The 18700-nt window shown below is 41.0% G+C and overlaps 2 protein-coding genes across 5 annotated transcripts in view; one reads left to right on the forward strand and one right to left on the reverse strand.

Moving 5' to 3' along the window:
- The window catches only part of NAXD (NAD(P)HX dehydratase), a 29629-nt gene extending 15668 nt beyond the window's left edge, over positions 1 to 13961 (forward strand). For all 3 annotated transcript variants that reach the window (XM_072135567.1, XM_072135566.1, XM_072135565.1), the window contains 2 exons: positions 2391 to 2511; positions 13318 to 13961. In XM_072135567.1, coding sequence (XP_071991668.1) covers positions 2391 to 2511; positions 13318 to 13468 — 272 coding nt within the window. In that variant the 3' untranslated portion in view covers positions 13469 to 13961. The remainder of the gene's footprint in view (positions 1 to 2390; positions 2512 to 13317) is intronic.
- Positions 13962 to 14951: 990 nt separating this feature from the next.
- The window catches only part of CARS2 (cysteinyl-tRNA synthetase 2, mitochondrial), a 65473-nt gene continuing 61724 nt past the window's right edge, over positions 14952 to 18700 (reverse strand). For both annotated transcript variants that reach the window (XM_072135570.1, XM_072135569.1), the window contains exon 15: positions 14952 to 15048. In XM_072135570.1, coding sequence (XP_071991671.1) covers positions 14986 to 15048 — 63 coding nt within the window. In that variant the 3' untranslated portion in view covers positions 14952 to 14985. The remainder of the gene's footprint in view (positions 15049 to 18700) is intronic.

Raw genomic sequence — 18700 nt, forward strand, 5'->3', positions numbered from 1 at the left:
AAATATTGGTAAAGTTTTAATGCAGAAGTGTCATAAAACAGAAGTTATATACACATCATTTATAATTTTCCTTTGTTTTTCATTTGAGCACGAGGTTTCAGCGACTTGATGGAAAATCTCTCATCTACAGCCACAAAATGAAATACATTTTTCAGTTTGTTTAGCACAATATTGAGTGTTCACTAGTTTCAGTAGCAATGTGACATTTTTTAATTAGTTGACATGCATTTCAAAAATTTGTCTTGTACAGTACTGAGTTGAGTTTGAGCAAAGTACACTTTGTAAGATGGCAATACCAGACCTCCAACAGTATTCAGAATCGGGGCCCCAAACATACTTGTAGCGAACCTGTAACTAGAAAGAGGATTTTTAGTGACAGCTAAAAATAGTCTAGGCTATGCTGTAGGGTTGCACAATGCATTGAAACATCAATACTGTCAAAATCAGAATAGTTCAATACTGGGTTTTTGTCACTTGCGGTATTGAATGACTTCTGCTGTTGTACAGATTCCTAGTATCTGTCTGCAGGGGATTCCCCAGAGGAGACATCGGACTGGGAATCATTTGTATAGATGTGTCTGGTTAGAGGCAGAGCAGGGACAATGATCACAGTATGTCCATATATGGGTTTCTACATCTCCCAGGGCTTCCCCAGACACAAGGTCGCTATATTGTTTAATTAAATATTTTATTGCCCAGCCCCGGGTTTGAACTCACAACCTCTACATTCCACCTGCCATAGAGATACAGGACATAACCTCTATCCACTAGGCTTAGTGGTTAATGGGAGGATTTTATGTAACTTCACTACAGAGTTACACTGGTATAGATGGATCTTCTCAGAGATCCCTCTTGATAGCATCACATTATTATTATTATTATTATTATTATTATTATTATTACTACTACTATTATTTTTAAGCATATATTACAGTTAAATTGGGGTTAAAATAAGGGCTCATTCAGACAAGCGTGTCTGCTACGCAACTGCAAAAAATGTGGACGTGATATCTGTCTTCAGTGATCACATGTCTGTGTTCAGTTCATATTGTATCCATTCACATATGCAAAAAAAACTGATGGATTTCTAATCTACTTCTTTCCCTGCCCAGTTGGTTGCCTAGCAACATTTGGGGAAAAAACAGTGCATATGGATATCATGCATGTGGCGACCATTTTTTTGCGAATCAATTGACTATGGATGTACTTGGTCCGCAGACAAAATAACATGCTGCAATTTTTTATGAGAAAGGCACTTTTAAACCAGCATTGCACAGGCTATTGGAACCTGTCACCAGCTACAAATCACATTCCTGCTGGCAGGTTCCCTTTAAAATAGTTCCAGGCACCACAATGAGTGTTCCCAGTGTTATAGCAATTTTAAAAATCCAATTGTCTCAGGGACAAAACATATTGTCATGAGCTATAATTAGTTCTGATTTGCATAAAAATTCAAGTTAAAGCAAACTTGTCGCCGCACAACCCCCTGCTTTCCGAAGCTACAAACTTTTTTCTGTAATATGTCCCTCTCCTGGAGTTGTTATTGGCATATGCAGCATGAATGAAAAATCATCTGTTATTCTTTTCTAGGAAGCAGCCGCACCTCCGGCATTCAGACAACCAGTTCCTATAGAGCTCTAATAACTGACTGACTCCCTTCTTTAAAAATTGTTTCGCTTACATCCACATAAATCGCCTTTTATCTTATATTACCTGTTATCAGAAGGGGGGGTTGTCATGCTCTGCTGGCCCCTCTCATCTACTCCTCCCCATGCCTTGTGCATCCTTACTGGTCACATTTCATGACATGTGAGCAGAGTGACATCATCTCAGGTACTAGCCTCTTATTAATAGCAAACTCTATCCCATACATGTTACCACATGAAGTCACAGCAGCCTCCATGGACTTCTACTCCTCTCCATGGAGGCCATTGTCACATGCCACGATGAAGAGACTCAGAGCTGTCAGTCACAATAAGGGGGTGTGGTTCACTGCCAGCCTGAGAGACGTTAGCTAGAGATACCAGAGATGAATCAGAAAATCTAATTTGCATATCAGAAAAACCACTGTAATTGAGGTACAGGGCCCCACTGGCAGATTGGGGAGGAATTGTAACCCTTAATCAGCGGGCATTGTTAGTCAGGGTGGTCAAAATCTGGTGACCAGTCCTCTTTAAAAACGCCTCCAGGGCACGTACATATTACAGAAGAAGGTACAGTTTATAGGCTTGGTGTGGTTCTTTAGGTTTGTACTTAGAGAACCTATCTAGTACGTAACACGGGGACTGCTTGTTGTATAAAAGAAATGTTAGGATATATTCTGCCATGTGTTAATATAGTTTTAAATGTTCCTATAATCTGAATTCTAATTTATTTTCTCTGTATTAAAGTTTTAGTGTGCAATCATGAAGGTAGTAGCCGACGTTGTGGAGGACAGGGCGATCTTCTCGCTGGGTCTCTTGGAGTCCTGATACACTGGGCATTTCTTGCCGGGCCAGAAAAGATAAATGGGTATGTTCTGTCGGATAAGATTATAGCATCACCTGATTTTATAACCTCTTACAGTAGCAGCTCATCATACATTTTTTTCATTTTATTAATTTTTCTATTGTATGAGGGCTTGTTTTTTTGTGGGATAAATTGTTCACTATTCCATGGAATATACTGGGAAGCTGTTAAAAAAAAAAAAAAAATCCCCCCCAAAAAGTGCAGTTGTGGCTTTTCTTTTGATTTCATTATTTGGTCTACATGATGATCCCCTTTCTGCTTTGGTTCTGTATGATCATGGAGATTATACAGTTGTTATGAGATAATAAAAAAAAATCATCCTTTGCACATACAATTCTTTATATTTCCATGTACAGAGTTGGGTAGGGGATTTTTTTTTTTTAATTCCTTGGAGGATCGGCTGTTGAAATTATATAACCTGTTGGTGATTCCGCAATTAGTTTTTTTTGTTGCAGTCTAATATATATGGCAATGGATCGCTGCTCCTAGATGACATCACGTGGCAATCAAAGAGTTAACACCCGCGATTGGTGCTAGCTCCATTGTGCAGCAAACACCTGTGGAGTATAAAGAGGGCTTGGACCGTGAGCTCGCTTCATACTCCCCCCTCCCCCGCTACAGGAACATCCAAATGCGGTAAGGGGTTAAGGGGAATCTGTCCTTAGTAATTGGCCTAATAAACCACTACAGTATATTGTCAAACAGCGTAACACCTTCTAGTTTTTGGTTCCTTCATAATCTTGAAAATCAACTTTGAAGCTGCAAATTGGATTTATAAAATTAAGGAGGCCTCCTCTGTGATTGACGTCATGCATTAGACTTCAGGAAAAGAGGAAAAGAGCTTGATTTGAGTGTTAAAATCTCTGCCTCCATGACTTTATACAACCAATTTACCTCTACAGTCTCACATCAAAGTTGATTTTCTGGATGATGCCACCACACTGGGTCATGAAACATACTGGTAGTGGTTTATAAGGTCAATTTCTGCTGACAGGTTCCCTTTAACCCCTAGGCGCACCAGGACGTTATAGTACGTCCCCGGTGCTACATGTTAAGCACACAGGGACGTGCTATAACGTTCTGCTTCTGGCACCGGCTCACAAACGGAGCCGGTACCAGAAGCAGCGGCTGTCAGCTAACACCTGCGATCGGAGCCAACTCCGATTGTGGGTGTTAACCCCTTACATGCCGCGGTCAAGCATGACTGCGGCGTGTACGGGTGTTTGCGCTGTGGATCGGATCCCCCGCGCCGCTTACCGGGGGATCCGATCCACTTCTGGGCAGCTCCGAGGATTGGCATGTGCTCCGGAGCTGCCTGATGTCCCTGGCAGTCAGATCCCTTCCGAATCTGACTGTAAAGTGTCTGAGCATGCACGAGCGTGCCAGACAGATTACACTGCTCTACAATAAAATAGTATTGTAGAGCAGTGTATTGAACTTGAACCAGTGATCAGAGTATTGCTGGTTCAAGTTCGAGTATGTATAAGTAAAAAAAGTGAAAAACACTACACATTATAATAAATAAAAAATAAATACATTAAAATATAAGCCTCTAAAATGTCACTTTCCCATAAAAACACTTAAGTATAAAAACCACAAAAACGCATATTTAGTATTGCCGCGTCCGTATCAATCCATATAATAAAACAGAATAATTACTGGACCCGCACGGTAAAGGCCGGAGGGAAAAAAAACGCAAAACCGTTCCGAAGAAAGATCATTTTTAATTCATACCCTATAAAAAATGCTCTAAAAAGTGATTTAAAAAATGTTATGCACTCTAAAATAAGCCCACTAAAAAGAACAACTCTTCTCGCAAAATATAAGCCCCGAACCAGATTTGTCAGCTGAAAAATAAAAAAGTTCTGCATATGAAAAGATGGTGATGCTAAAATGAACAAGATTTTCTCCAAATTAGTTTTTATTCAGTATAATTGAATAAAATACACAATACCCCCACATATTTGGTATCCCTGCGTCCGTAACAATCTGCATAATGAAACAGAATCATTATTACCGTATTTTTCGGCCTATAAGGCGCACTGGAGTATAAGGCGCACCTCTAATAAATGCCTGCTAATACATCTAGGTTTATATATAAGGCGCACTGGAGTATAAGGCGCAGGATCAAATGCAGTACCTAAAAATGACCAGCAGGTGGCAGACCTGTGCACAGTTCAAGCCAGCTACACTTCCTGGGAAACTTTCCTTCAGCTGTCAGAGAGCCCTGATCTCAGAGGTATGGCTGCTGGGGGTTAATGCAGGGTGATGCAGCAGGGGTTAAGCGGTCTCCCTCTGCCCCTTCTCCTTCCCTCCTCAGCCAGGGTGTTATTCCTGTGGGGTTCCCTGTGGCTCCTTCTCTTTCCCCTGTTATAGGGCTGTCCGGTATGGGGGATTGTTTACTGATGATGATGATTGCCTCGTGGTCGGCACTATGGCAGCTCCGGTCTCTCCGTGCTAGAGGAGGGCAGGATGGGCACAATGTTAGTTGTGGTGCCAGGGCACTTCAGGAGTTAGGGACCCTGTATACTGTGTGGGAAGGTGCAGGAAATTTCTGGGGATGGAGCTATTAAACACTGGTAAATGTACAGTACATCTTGTCAGTAGTACATTTCTAGTTCATATATAAGGCGCTCTGGCCTATAAGGCGCACCTTTGATTTCTGAGAAAATCAAAGGATTTTTGGTGCGCCTTATAGGCCGCAAAATACGGTAGATCTGCAAAGGGAACCCCGTAAAAAAAAAAAAAAAAAAAAATTGCCAAAAATTTATGATTTTAATTTCCTCCACCAACAAAGAGTTAATAAAATCTCACCAATTAGCTATAGATTCCCTAAAATTAGGTACCAGAAAAATGCATCTCATGTGGCCCCTATAGGTCCACATTAAAAAAAGATAAAAAATTATAGCCTGTACAATGTGACATAGCAAATCTGATCTGGATGGCGCCTCCTTCCCTTCTATGCCCGGCCGTGCGCCCATACAGCAGGTTACCACCACATATAGGGTATCGGTGTACTCGGGAGAGATTGGGTAACAAACTTTGTGGAGCCTTTTTTCATTTAATCCATTGTAAATGTTTAATTTTCCACCCAAAACGAGTGTATTGTGAAAAAATATTACAATTTGCAGACTGCGCCTCCACTTTGTTTTAACCCCTATAAAACACCTAAAGGGTTAACAAACTTCTTAAAAGTGGTTTTTCATGCGTTGAGGGGTGTAGTTTCCATAATGGAAATAATTTATGAGTCTCGCTATTATTTAGGCCAGCGATGGGCAACCTTTTGAGCTTGGTGTGTCATAATTCGCCAAAAAACCGAGCATAACTCGGGTGGTGTGTCACCATGACAAATAAAACATAATTTTGTGATATTTATAGTTTAAATAATAAATCTGTATACTATTTAAAGGGGTTATCCGGGTTTAAAAATTTTTTATATGGCCGGGCTGGGGAGGGCTATTTAAACATAATAAACATGTACTTACCTCCTCCGGTGCTGCCGATGTCCCGCGCCGCGGCTTGTCTTCTCCGTGCGCCGGTTTCATTACACCGGCGCACAGGGAGCTTCCGGCCGGCCGGATGCTCCCATGCGCACCATCTCCCAGCGCTTACAACGCTGAGAGATAGGGACGGATGGGAGGAGCCGTCCACAACGCGGACCGGAAGCTCCCTGTGCGCGGCTTCCGTGCCCCTGTTTGTTTACAGGGGCACGGATCGAAGTGACCGCGGCGCGGGACATCGGCGGCGCCGGAGGAGGTAAGTCCATGTTTATTATGTTTAACTATCCCTCCCCAGCCCGGCCATAAAAAGATTTTTAAACCCGGATAACCCCTTTAACTTCTAGGGTACTTTAACTGTAGGTTGTCTGATTGATCCTACCATATACTGCCATACTACAGTATGGCAGTATATGGGGATTTTCCCAATCATCTATTACAATGTGCAAATCACACATTGTAATAGATCGGTTACAATCAGACAAGTGTGGAAATGCTTAGTAACCTGTGAACTTTGTCATGAAAGTTCACAGGTTATAGTGAGGGCGCAGGCGCCGCTGTCTGCATCTCCCTTATGCCATCTTGGCATGGAGAAGGTGTGAGGAGCAAAATAATCACAATGTCTGGCGATTTGCAAGGCGTTGCAATTATTTCAGGGCTTGTACGTCACAAAACTGACACACAAGCCCTGATGACTGTCTTCTATCATACAGTGCACTGACCTTACTTACTATATGATGAGAGTTGTTGTCCTCCCTTGCCCCTGCTGTGGAGATGGTCAGTGTAGAGGTGGCAGCTGCTGGGACATCACACAAGGCAGCAGCGATGTGACCTCTGACTTGCTGCCATCCTCCCCCCCCCCCCCCCCCCCCTTCCACAACTATCAGGAGCTGCAGAGGAGCCTCCTGGGTGTATGGCCGGGTCACCTCTCCTGCTGTTCCCCATGCTGATACCTGTGCTGACTGGAGACACTAGGCACAGCTCACACATGGGGAGAGGTCGGCCCGGGGAGGAGGAGGAGGGGGGTGCAGGAAGCTCAGTGCAATCTCTCAGCCTCCTGGCTACTGCACCTGGTCATGTAGGATGAAACTTAACTCTCAGGCAGCCGTGTGTCAGTGAAAATGGCTATGTGTGTCAGCACTGACACGCGTGTCATAGGTTAGCCATCACTGATTTAGGCCTCTCAGTGTCAATTAGAAGATGAGCAGGTCCATCTAAATACGGGTTTTGGCGATTTTACAAAAAATGTGAAAAATGATACCTAAATTCTGAGCCTCATAACATTCTAGTAAATTATGTGGAATCTTAAAAAACCATCCAACATAAAGCAGACATTTTGAAGTACAATGTGTCACGAGAAAACAATCTCAAAATCCCCTGGATATCTCATAGCGTTCCCACACTATAACCACTTATAATGACACAGGCCAGATCTGAAAAATGGGAGCGCATCCTTAACCCCTTCGCGCTCCGCGGCGGATATATCCGCCACGGAGCGCAGTGACTTAGCGCTCAGTGGCGGATATATCCGCCACGGCTCCTATGCCGGCTCGGCTCTGGATCAGAGCCGAACCGGCATCGGGAAACACGGGGTGCCGGCTGTAACTAATAGCCGGCACCCCAGTGTAACACCCGCGATCGGAGTTGTCTCCGATCGCGGGTGCTTAACCCGTTAGATGCCGCGGTCAGCGCGACCGCGGCATCTAACAAGTATCTGGGGGGTCTTTCCCCCACGATCGGCCCCCCCGAACCGTTTTCGGGGGGCGCCGATCGTTGCTATAGTAACTCTGGGGTCCGATCTGGACCCCAGAGTTACTAGCAAGAATTGCCAGTAAGATGGCGTCTGTGACGTCATCTTACTGGCAAAGTGCCAGCCTATGCAAGTGCATAGGCTGACACTGATAATACTCTGCAATACATGAGTATTGCAGAATATTATCATGAAGAAGCAATCAGAAGATTGCTTCTTCATGTCCCATGGTATAAAAGTGAAAAAGTAAAAAAAAAAGTTATTCAATAAAAAAATAAAGTCATAAATCACTAAAAATGCCCCAAACCCCCAAAACATATAAAGAGACATATAACTCAAAAAAAAAGTCTAAATCATAACACAAACCCCACATATATAGTATCACCGCGTCCGTAACAACCCGTAGAATAAAAGTAAATCATTATTGAACCCCCACGATAAACGCCGTAAAAAAAAACTGTTATAAACCCTCCAAAAATTATGATTTTTACCTTTTCAATCCCACAAAAAATGATATAAAATGCGACCAAAAAACCATATGTACTCAGACATGATACTGGTGCAAAGTACAACATGTCCCGCAAAAAACAAGCCATCAACCAGCTCCGTAGCCAAAAACGTAACAAAGTTATGCCACTTGGAAGATGGCAATACAAAAATTATAGATTTTTCCCCACATTAGGGTTTTGTTTGACAAATTTAGTAAAACGTAAGAAAATATATTCATGTCTGGTATCCCCGTAATCGTATCAACCCATAGAATAAAGATAACATGATTATTAGTCTATACGGTGAACACCAAAAAAAAAAAAGTCAAAAATCCAGTACAGAATTGATGCTTTTCTACTCCTGCCCTCAAAAAAAGTTCCTAAATTTTCAACAATAGGTGATACCAACCCCAAAATGGTAACAATGGAAAAAGCATCTCATCCCGCAAAAAAAATGCCGTCACATGGCCCCAATAACGAAAAAGCGAAAATTTTATAGCCTTCAAAAGGGGCCAATGAGGAAACTAAATTCCTGGCAGCTGCAGCGCCCTCCTTCCCTTCTGCGCCTCGCTGTGCCCCCATAAAACAAGTAACGGCCACATGTGGGGGGTCTTTGTACTCAGGAGAAATTGCAGAACAAATTGTATGGTGGGTTTTCTCTTTTTATATTTTGGAAATGTGTAAATTTTGGTGCTAAATGAACGTATAAGGGAACAATATGACCATTCTAAATTTCACCTCCATTTTGATTCAATTACTATGAAGATCTCAAGGGGTTAACAATCTTCGTAAAAGCTGTTTCTGATAGCTTGAGGGGTGCAGATTTGAAAATGGGTAGATTATATAGGGGGTTTTGATGCTAAATATGTAAAATTTCATTCAAAACTGTATTTATCCCCAAAATAGTCAATTCTGAAAATCCGGAAAAGCGATATTCTATTTGCAAGCCGCGTGACGTCAAAATAAATTATCCAGATATTTCAGAAATTATGAAAATGTAAAGTAGACAAATGGGAAATGTTATTCAGCAACTTATTTAGGTGGTAAATCTATCTGCCTGAAAACGTGATGATTTAGAATTTCGAAAATGGCAAATTTTTCAAAAAATTCATCACATTTTCTTTTTTTTGTAAATAAACGCAAAACTTATCTGCCAAAATTTACCACTAAAATGAAGTACAACATGTGGGGAAAAAACAATCTCAGAATCGTTTTGATAAGTAACAGTGTTCAAAAGTTATAACCATATAAAGCGAAGCAAGTCAGAATCCAAAAAATCGGGCTGAGCCTTAAGCTGTAAAATGGCTGCGTCCTTAAGGGGTTAAAGGGGTATTCTCGTCTGCGCATTCACATTCAGTTTGATAAATCTGCCGTATATAAACATTTCTTCAATTAGATGTTATTAAAAAAAATGTTCCTGTGTGAAGATAATTTCCCATAAATGTAGTGATTTTTTTCCCTTAGAAACGAGATAGCTTCCTCGGATACGGCCACCTCTGCTGGAGGGATTGCACAAAGAAACAAAAGGTTTTGGTATATGAAATGTCTGGCAGGTCCCACAGCCGTCCTCTGGTAATGATTTCTGAATCCAGGAGGTCAGACAGGACTCAATAGCGCATGTCTGGCCACTGCTGCCAGAGTGTGACGTGGTCGTATCTGAGGAAGCTTTATCGTTTCTAAGGGACAACATGGCTACATTTATGAGAAATTATCTTCACACAGGAACATTTTTTTTTAATAACATCCAATTGAAGAAATGTTTATATATGGAAGATTAGTTAAACTGATTGTGAATGCCCAGACGAGAATACCCCTTTAAGGCCAAAAGAGGCTGAGTCCTGTAGGGGTTAAAATAGAAGCTAGTATGTTATTGTTATGTTATTGAATCCATAAAAGACTCAGACCTGTTTCGTTTTTGCGTTTGTGGGACAAATTGTACTTTTTGTGACAGAATTTTTTTTCCAGTACATTGCATGGAATATTAAATGACAAGTGTTGTAAAATTGACCAAAACCCCCCACATTTTTCACATTTTCTTGTGGGCTCTGGTTTAACAGCTTTCATTCTATGCTACAGATGACACTCTTTATTCTTTGGGTTCATACAATCACATGGCTACCAAATTTATATAGGTTTTAAATCTTTGGAAAAATGGCAAATTTTATTTTTGTACAAAATTCTGAGGCCAAAAACTCTCACATACTGGTTGCTCATACTATATACTGCAATGCTACTGTATTGCAGTATATAGCAATTTTACGAATTTATCTCTAATAGCCTGCCATTCAGAGGCTATTGGAGATCATTCTACATGACAAGCCTAAAAGTTTCTGAGATTGTAGACTTCCATGGCAACCGATCACCACCTGCCACAGGGGCAGCAATGTTTAAGGCCGTGGTCAGGTCCGACTGCGGTTCTTAACAGGTTAACTTACATGATTGGTGCCAGCACAGACCACGGCAGTAACAGGCAGGTGTCAGCTGTATTATTCAGCTGACACCCACTGTGTATGGAGAGAGCTCAGCCCGTGAGCTCTCTCCATACATCCCCCGCAGAGACCCATCTCAGTAATGAACTGTGAAACTGCCATCACTGCACATTACCACACTATGGTAGTAACAGCTTCTCCCTCACATGCTTTTGCTAAGAAATGCAGGATCATGGGAATTGTAGTATCCTGTGGAGGCCATCTTGGAGATAGCTCGGTCTACTTAAGAAAGCCCATAAATTTTTGTGACTCATAAAAGCAAACTATGTAAGCTCTGTTCTGTGATGAATAATATTGACTTTTGTTATATTAACCCCTTAGCGCTCTGCGCCGTAGCTGTACTGCGCTGAGTCCCGCGAATAGCGCTCAGCGCAGTAGAGCTACTGCGCAGAGACGATGCTGGTTCAGCGCTGCACAGCAGCCGAACCGGCATAGTTAGCCGCGGGATTTCAGCTGTAATTTACCGCTGACATCCCCGGTCGGAGTGGGCTCCGATCGCGGGTGTTTAACCCGTTAAATGCCGCGGTCAACGTGACTGCTGCATTTAACATGCATTCTGGGGGTCTTTACCCCACGATGCCCTCCCCCCTGCACCGTTTTGGGGGGGGGGGGGCGATTGCTGTTTTGTCACCTCTGGGGTCCGATCGGGACCCCAGAGAAGCCTGGAGGGATTGCCTTTAAGATGGCGTCTGTGACATCATCTTAAAGGCAAAGTGTCAGCCTATGCATCTGCATAGGCTGGCACTGCTAATACCCTGCAATACATTAGTATTGCAGAGTACTGTATTATCAAGAACAAGCAATGAGATGGTGGATCATGTAAAAAAAATTTAAAAAAAAAATGTTTTTCAATAAAAAATTACTTTATATGTTTTGGGGCTTATGGGCATTTTTTGTGATTTATAAAGAGACATATAACGCTCAAAAAAGTCTAAATCATAACACAAACCCCACATATATAGTATCACCGCGTCCATAACAATCCATAGAATAAAACTAAATAACTATTGAACCCATATGATGAACGCCGTAAAAAAACCCTGTTAAAAACCCGCCAAAAATTATTATTTTTACCTATTATGTCCCACTAAAAATGCAATAAAAAGTGATCAACAAAACATATGTACTCCAGATGATACTGTTGCAAAGAACAACATGTCCCACAAAAAACAAGCCATCAACCAGCTCTGTAGCCAAAAACGTAACAATGTTATGCCACTGGGCAAAATGATAGATTTTTCCCCACATTAGGGTTTTATTTGGCAAATTTAGTAAAACATAAGAAAAAAATATTCATGTCTGGTATCCCCGTAATCGTATCGACCCATAGAATAAAGATAACATGATTATTAGGATATACGGTGAACACGGGAAAAAAAAAAGTTAAAAATCCAGTACAGAATTGATGCTTTTCTACTCATGACCTCAAAAAAAGTTCCTAAATTTTCAACAATAGGTGATACCAACCCCAAAATGGTAACACTGGAAAAAGCATCTCGCCCTGCAAAAAAAATGCCGTCACATGGCCCCAATAACGGAAAAGTGAAAATTTTATAGCCTTCAAAAGGGGGCAACGAGAAGACTAAAATCCTGGCAGCTGCAGGGTGCTCCTTCCCTTCTGCGCCTCGCTGTGCCCCCATAACACAAGTAATGTCCACGTGTGGGGGGTCGCTGTACTCAGGAGAAATTGTAGAACAAATTTTATGGTGAGTTTTCTCTTTTTATCTTTTGGAAATGTGTAAATTTTAGGGCTAAATGAACGTATAACCGACAAAATTTGACCATTCTAAATTTCACAGCCATTTTGATTCAATTACTATGAAGATCTCAAGGGGTTAACAATCTTTGTAAATGCTGTTTCTGATAGTTTGAGGGGTGCAGATTTGAAAATGGGTTGGTTATATAGGGGGTTTTTGTTGCTAAATATGTAAAATTTGATTTCAAACAGTATTTATCCCCAAAATAGTCAATTCTGAAAATACGGAAAATCGCTATTCGATTTGTAGGCCGCGTGACGTCAAAAATATTTATCCAAACATTTCAAAAATTATGAAAATGTAAAGTAGACAAATGGGAAATGTTATTCTGCAAGTTATATAGGTGGTAAATCGATCTGCCTGAAAACGCTGTGATTTTGAATTTCGAAAATGGCAAATTTTTCTAAAAATTCATTTTTTTTTTCTTTTTTTTGTAAATAAACGCAAAACTTATCAGCCAAAATTTACCACTAAAATAAAGTACAACATGTGGGGAAAAACAATCTCAGAATCGCTTTGATAAGTAACAGTGTTCAAAAGTTATAACCATATAAAGAGACGCAGGTCAGAATCCAAAAAATGGGACTGAGCCTTAAGCTACAAAATGGCTGCGTCCTTAAGGGGTTAATTTATATACATAGCTTTGGTTTGTTTTTTGTGGCAGACATTTATATACCTGGAATTTCCCTTTAATCCTGCCCAACAAGCAAAGAATGCAAAGAAAAATGTATATCCCTTAGTATATTTCAGATTTTTTTTACCTGTTATATCTATAAGTGGCCCAGCTTTTTTAACCCTTTTATTGTATTTTTTTTGTATCTGTTGCAGTCAAAATCCCTTTGTGGTGGCAGCATTTGGAGCATGTTCTCTCACAAGACAATGCAATCATCAGGCATTTCAGAAATATGGACGTTCTATGACCACTACAGACATGATCTCAGAAGTTGGAACAGCTTTCAACAAGCTCTTCGAAACCTGATATAGCGTCTTCTGCTTTATTCATAGGCCTAGCCCTATAATGCACAGTGCAGAGGCGAATTAGAGGAAACCTTCTAAAAAGACTCCAGATTTTTGTTTAACCAAAAAGAGCATTGAATTGTAATGCAGAAGAAAGTGCACATTTGGATTTTCTTCCTGTAGTATCAGAACTGGACTTGATGTGCATCAGAGCTTAATGGAAATGACTGTGTAGATGATCAGTCCAGTGACTTCTGCTCGTCCTTGGTGATAAAGTGCCTGCAGTTAGGTTTCATTTGTTTCCAGTTTGTACTGATCCCTTTGCGATGGCTTCTAATGCATTGTTCTTAATGTACATCATCGTTTGTATGAAATTTTAGAACTACTGTATTCACTGGAAAGTAGAGTAATTTATCCAAACACTATTGTCATAAATTAATTTAGGGATTTTTACTTATGAACAAGTTAACAATTGTTTTGAACATAATAAATCTCTCATTTTGGACGATTTTTCATTTAGTGAGAACCTGTTGGTTTATTGTATAGGGAACCTCAGCATTGATGGCTTATTTCACACTGTAGTGTTACACATACATGCAGATTCTCTGCTCATCTCTAATGGCAACCGAAGCAACACTGCAGCAGGGTAGATTCATTAATTTTCTTTTTCTCCTAAAATCTGCTTCAGTCTCAATTATATTTTACTAAAATTCCCAGAGATACTACATTATTACCTCAGAAGATCACTTGCTGTTGCTCTGAAGAAGATGCAAATACTAAGTATTTTCAAATACATTTCTGCAATGGAGAAGCAACAATAGTAGTTATAGCTGACTAAAGGGAACCAAGTAAAGGCAGTCCCCAACTTACAGGAGACCTCTGGGGAAGCTTTCTGTTAAACTTAAGCCCCAGGCCCCAGCTGTAAGCCAGGAAAAGTGTCTGTTTCTTGATTATTAGTTTCAAGCAGGGCCTGGGCGAGGGGTAGGCAATCGCCTAGGGCACTACCCTCTCCTCCCATCCTAGGGCGCTGTCCTGGCCCCCAAGTAGCAATTTGTGTATCTTTAAGAAACACGTATTGCTGTACTGTATGCAGCCAGCGCCCTCAATGACCCAAGCGTGGCTGCTGATGGGGGGGGGGGGGGGACACTGACTGCTTCAGTCATCGGTATCTTTGTGTTTGGTATATTTGTTGCTGGAATATATTTATGGGTTAATTTCTTTGCAGGTTTCTATTTTGGGTATAAGCATCACAGGTATTTTCACTGCAGCTCCTAAGGTACATCCTAAATCCAAATAGATACTCTTCTCTTTAAAGGGGATATATGCATTTACCAAGCAAACTTTTTGCCTTTATTTTCTAAACATACCTTAATTCCTTGGATCCTGTGAGAAGCTGCCTTTCTTCTACATTGCAGTAGTGTAAAGGTTATGCAAGCATTACATCAACAGATGTGACCTACACCAAACAGCATTATCAAATAATACAGTACACGTCTTTATAAAAATAGATTTTTATTGTCAAATGGCAGCATGTAATATTTATCCTCGCTGTTCCTCATTTCCCTTGTTGTTAAGTTCCCATGTAGAAATATTTCCTCTGTCCTGAAAAATAAGATAATATATTAAGTGTTAGATCTTTACATTGGGTATGTGTTGGTCATCTTTAACCTCTTAACAACCAGGCCCTTTTTTGTTTTTGCATTTCAATTTTTCATTCCCCAACTGTGTGATGGCTTTTTTTCTGTGTAACAAACACACTTCATAGTGATGATTAATATTCCATGTCGTGTACTGGGAAGCGGGAAAAAATTCCAAATGCAGTGAAATTGGTGAAAAAAAAATGCATTTGCGCCGCTTTCTTGTGGGCTTGGTTTCCACTGTGCAACCCCAAATTACATGTCTACTTCATTCATTGGATCAGTACAATCACAGGGATACCAAATTTATATAGGTTTATGTTTTCATACATTACAAAAATGTATTGCCATGTTCTGGCGCTAATAACTTTTACATACTTCAGAGTACGGAGCTGTGTGTGGTGTCAATTTTTGTGACTTTTGATGACTTTTCCAATGCTATAATTTTTTTAGGATTGTATGGCCTTTTGATCACTTTTAATATAATTTTTTACATTTTTAAAATGGAAAAAGTGTCATTTTTTACTTTGGGTACTATTTTCCATTATGGGGTTAAACAAATTTTTAGGTTTACTTATTTATTCTTTCCCAGGCCCCCTAGGGTACTTTAAGCCTAGGCTGTCTGATCCGACCATATACTGCCATACTACATTATGACAGTACATGGGGATTTTGCACATCAGCTACTACAATGGGCAAATTGCACATGCAAAAGATTGTGTGACCCGAGGCTGTCATAGCAACGGATCACAGCTCCCCGATAACCTGTCAATAGCTGCTGGCATAGTTGGTGTAAACACCCGCAATCGGTGCTACTGGTAAGAAGCAAGGGGTTAAAATGCCCCCTATTCCACATGAAACCGTATACAAATTCTCTGGGGCAAGGGGTTTGTGGTACCACATTTTGAAATGCAATCCAAAGACTTCACTTGTGATCATGTTTTGGTAATATTGTGTTTTCAACACGTTAACGGAACGCAGAGAAAATGCAATCTTACCTCAACATGTGAGTGTTTGGTTTGCGTTTAAAAATGCAATCAAAATGCCACATGTGAAACATGTCCTAGCACCCTTCTATCAAAATCCATGTACCCAGGCAGTAGGTTACATCCACATGTCATCTTACTGGGAAGAAACTGCACAATATATTTGTATATACATTTTCTACTTTTATTCAGTTTAAGGCTAAATGAATGCATTAATGATAACTATTAGTGAATTCCAATCAAACCTTCATTTTGTTTAAAGGGGTTGTCAGAGTTTAAAAAAAATATGTGGCCGGGGGCGGGCTGCCTAAAACAATAAAGATGTACTTACCTTCCGGTGCCCTCCGGTATCCAGCTCCATGTAAACAAACATGGCCGCCGGAGTAGCGCTACATTCAGCTTCCGGCCGGACCCAACAACCTTCCGGCCCCCATACACAATGTTGTGTATGGGGACGGATAGGAGTACCCAGCCACGGCCGGCTGGCAGCTGAATGCAGCGCTGCTGCGGCGGCCATGTTTGTTTACATGATGCCCGGACCGGAGCGACAGCAGCGCTGGATACCGAAGGGCACCGCAAGGTAAGTACATCTTTATTGTTTTAAGCAGCCCGCTCCCGGCCACATAGTTTTTTTTTTTTCAACACTTGTACAACCCCTTTAAGTATTTACAGAACTTTAAAGTTTTAACAGAAACCTATCACCCCATAACAGCAGATAGGAAGCTTGTTAACAGAACTTCAAAACCCCTATGTTAATAAAATGGTCCCTAAAATTTTCTTGAAAAATTTGAATGTGGTTCGCTTTGTGATCGATGTAGCAAACATGACACTTACAAAATGCTGCCATTTCAGTATTATCTGAATTCAATGCTATGGGTGGGGTCACATGGGGTGTTTGCATTGTGTTTCTGGGAGCGTGGCTCAACCAAATCACGTGTATTTACAATTAACTGCATGTGATCAATAACAGTCAACCAGCGTTTTGCAAGGGGAGCTTCAGTTTTTTATCAATGACAATTTATTATGTGTATTGTGAAGATTGTCCTGGTAATGTTAATATAAAGTGTATAATTTAAATTGAATTAATAAAAATGTATAAGACTAAATAACTATTAATCTGTTAAAAAAAAGGATAATGCAGTGATATATAGAAAAATGCCTGAGAAGATCCATCTCCATATAGCATCACAGTGCAACTCTATGGAAGCTCTAGTCAGAAAAAAATCCCATTGACAACCAGCAAACTCATAGTCTAGTACAGTGATGGTGAACCTTTAAGAGACAGAGTGCCCAAACTACAACCAAAACCAACTTACATGTGGCAAAGTGCCAACATGACAGTTTAAGAAATAACTTCTTGATCCCTGCTGTATCACAGGTTTCAATCGTATTGGCATCCTGAGGACACCAATACAATAGAAAGAAGATTTGGATTGTATCTTACCTTCAGGGCCTCCTGAAGAGGAAAAATCAGGGAACCCTAGCAGCCAAGGATGTCGCTTTAAAATAGCACTCAAGCCTGTCTTGGACCACAGGCTTGAGTACTGTCTGGAAAACTTTGTGCTGGGGTGAAGGCCTGGGTGCCCACAGAAAGGGCTCTGAGTGCCACTTCTGGCACCTGTGCCATAGGTTCGCCACCACTGGTCTAGTAGATAGAGGTGCTGTCCTGTATCTCTATGGCAGGGAGGGTGTGAGCTTAAATACCATCTGAACAAAAAGTGAAAAACATGAAATAATTTAGAGACCTAGGGGAGATATCTTATATGCCAGCATTCCTGCTTGTGTCAGGGGAAGCCCTGGCGATGTAAAAACACCATTTATGGACAGTTCATGATATTTCCCTGATGATGTGGTTCCGGCTTTGCTGATGGCCTGACCCGTCTATACAAAGGATTCCCTGCTGATTGCAGGGGAATTAATCCTCATAGAAGACAGTCAGCTACATGGAGTCTGTAGAACAGCACAAGTCATTCAGCACAGAAACCTGGTATTGAACCTGGTTCTGAGTTTTAGAGTTGCACAATGTATCGAAAACCTTGTTCAATACTTTAAGGCTACATGCACACTGCCGTTGCCCCCCGTACCGTAGCATGGCGGGCACAAGGCAGCGCGTGGGGAGAATAGGAGGTGGTGAGCGCTGCTCACCCCTGCCCCTCTTTATAGGAACATATGGCGCACGCCACCGTAACACGGGAAAAGATAGGACATGTCCTATCTTTTCCTGGGCTACGGAGCGGTACGTGTGCTGCACCGTACCGCTCCCGTACAATGCCGTGTTCCCATAGAAGTGTATGGGGTGGTATAAACTTCCCCAATACATGTGTGTGAATGTAGCCTAATATGGAGGATACTCTGTTTTTTGCTTGTGAATGTGTCACTGAAAAAATTACCCATTTTCAAATTTTGAGGTCAAGCATATTTTTAGCAATCTATTGCTATCCCCTAACACAAGATAGGTGAGAATCTAGTTTAACCGCTAAGACTGCATTAATCATAAGAATGAATATTTCATTCTCATGTATTAATAGATCAACAGGTGGAGCGTGTGTCCTGACGCTTCATTCAATACCACGGGAGAGTTGTAAATTGCTGAGCACAGCACTGATTTTGTATACTGAATTTAGCAGATTT

Source organism: Engystomops pustulosus, chromosome 2 (genome assembly GCF_040894005.1).
Source record: "Engystomops pustulosus chromosome 2, aEngPut4.maternal, whole genome shotgun sequence".
Classification (NCBI taxonomy): Eukaryota; Metazoa; Chordata; class Amphibia; order Anura; family Leptodactylidae; genus Engystomops; species Engystomops pustulosus.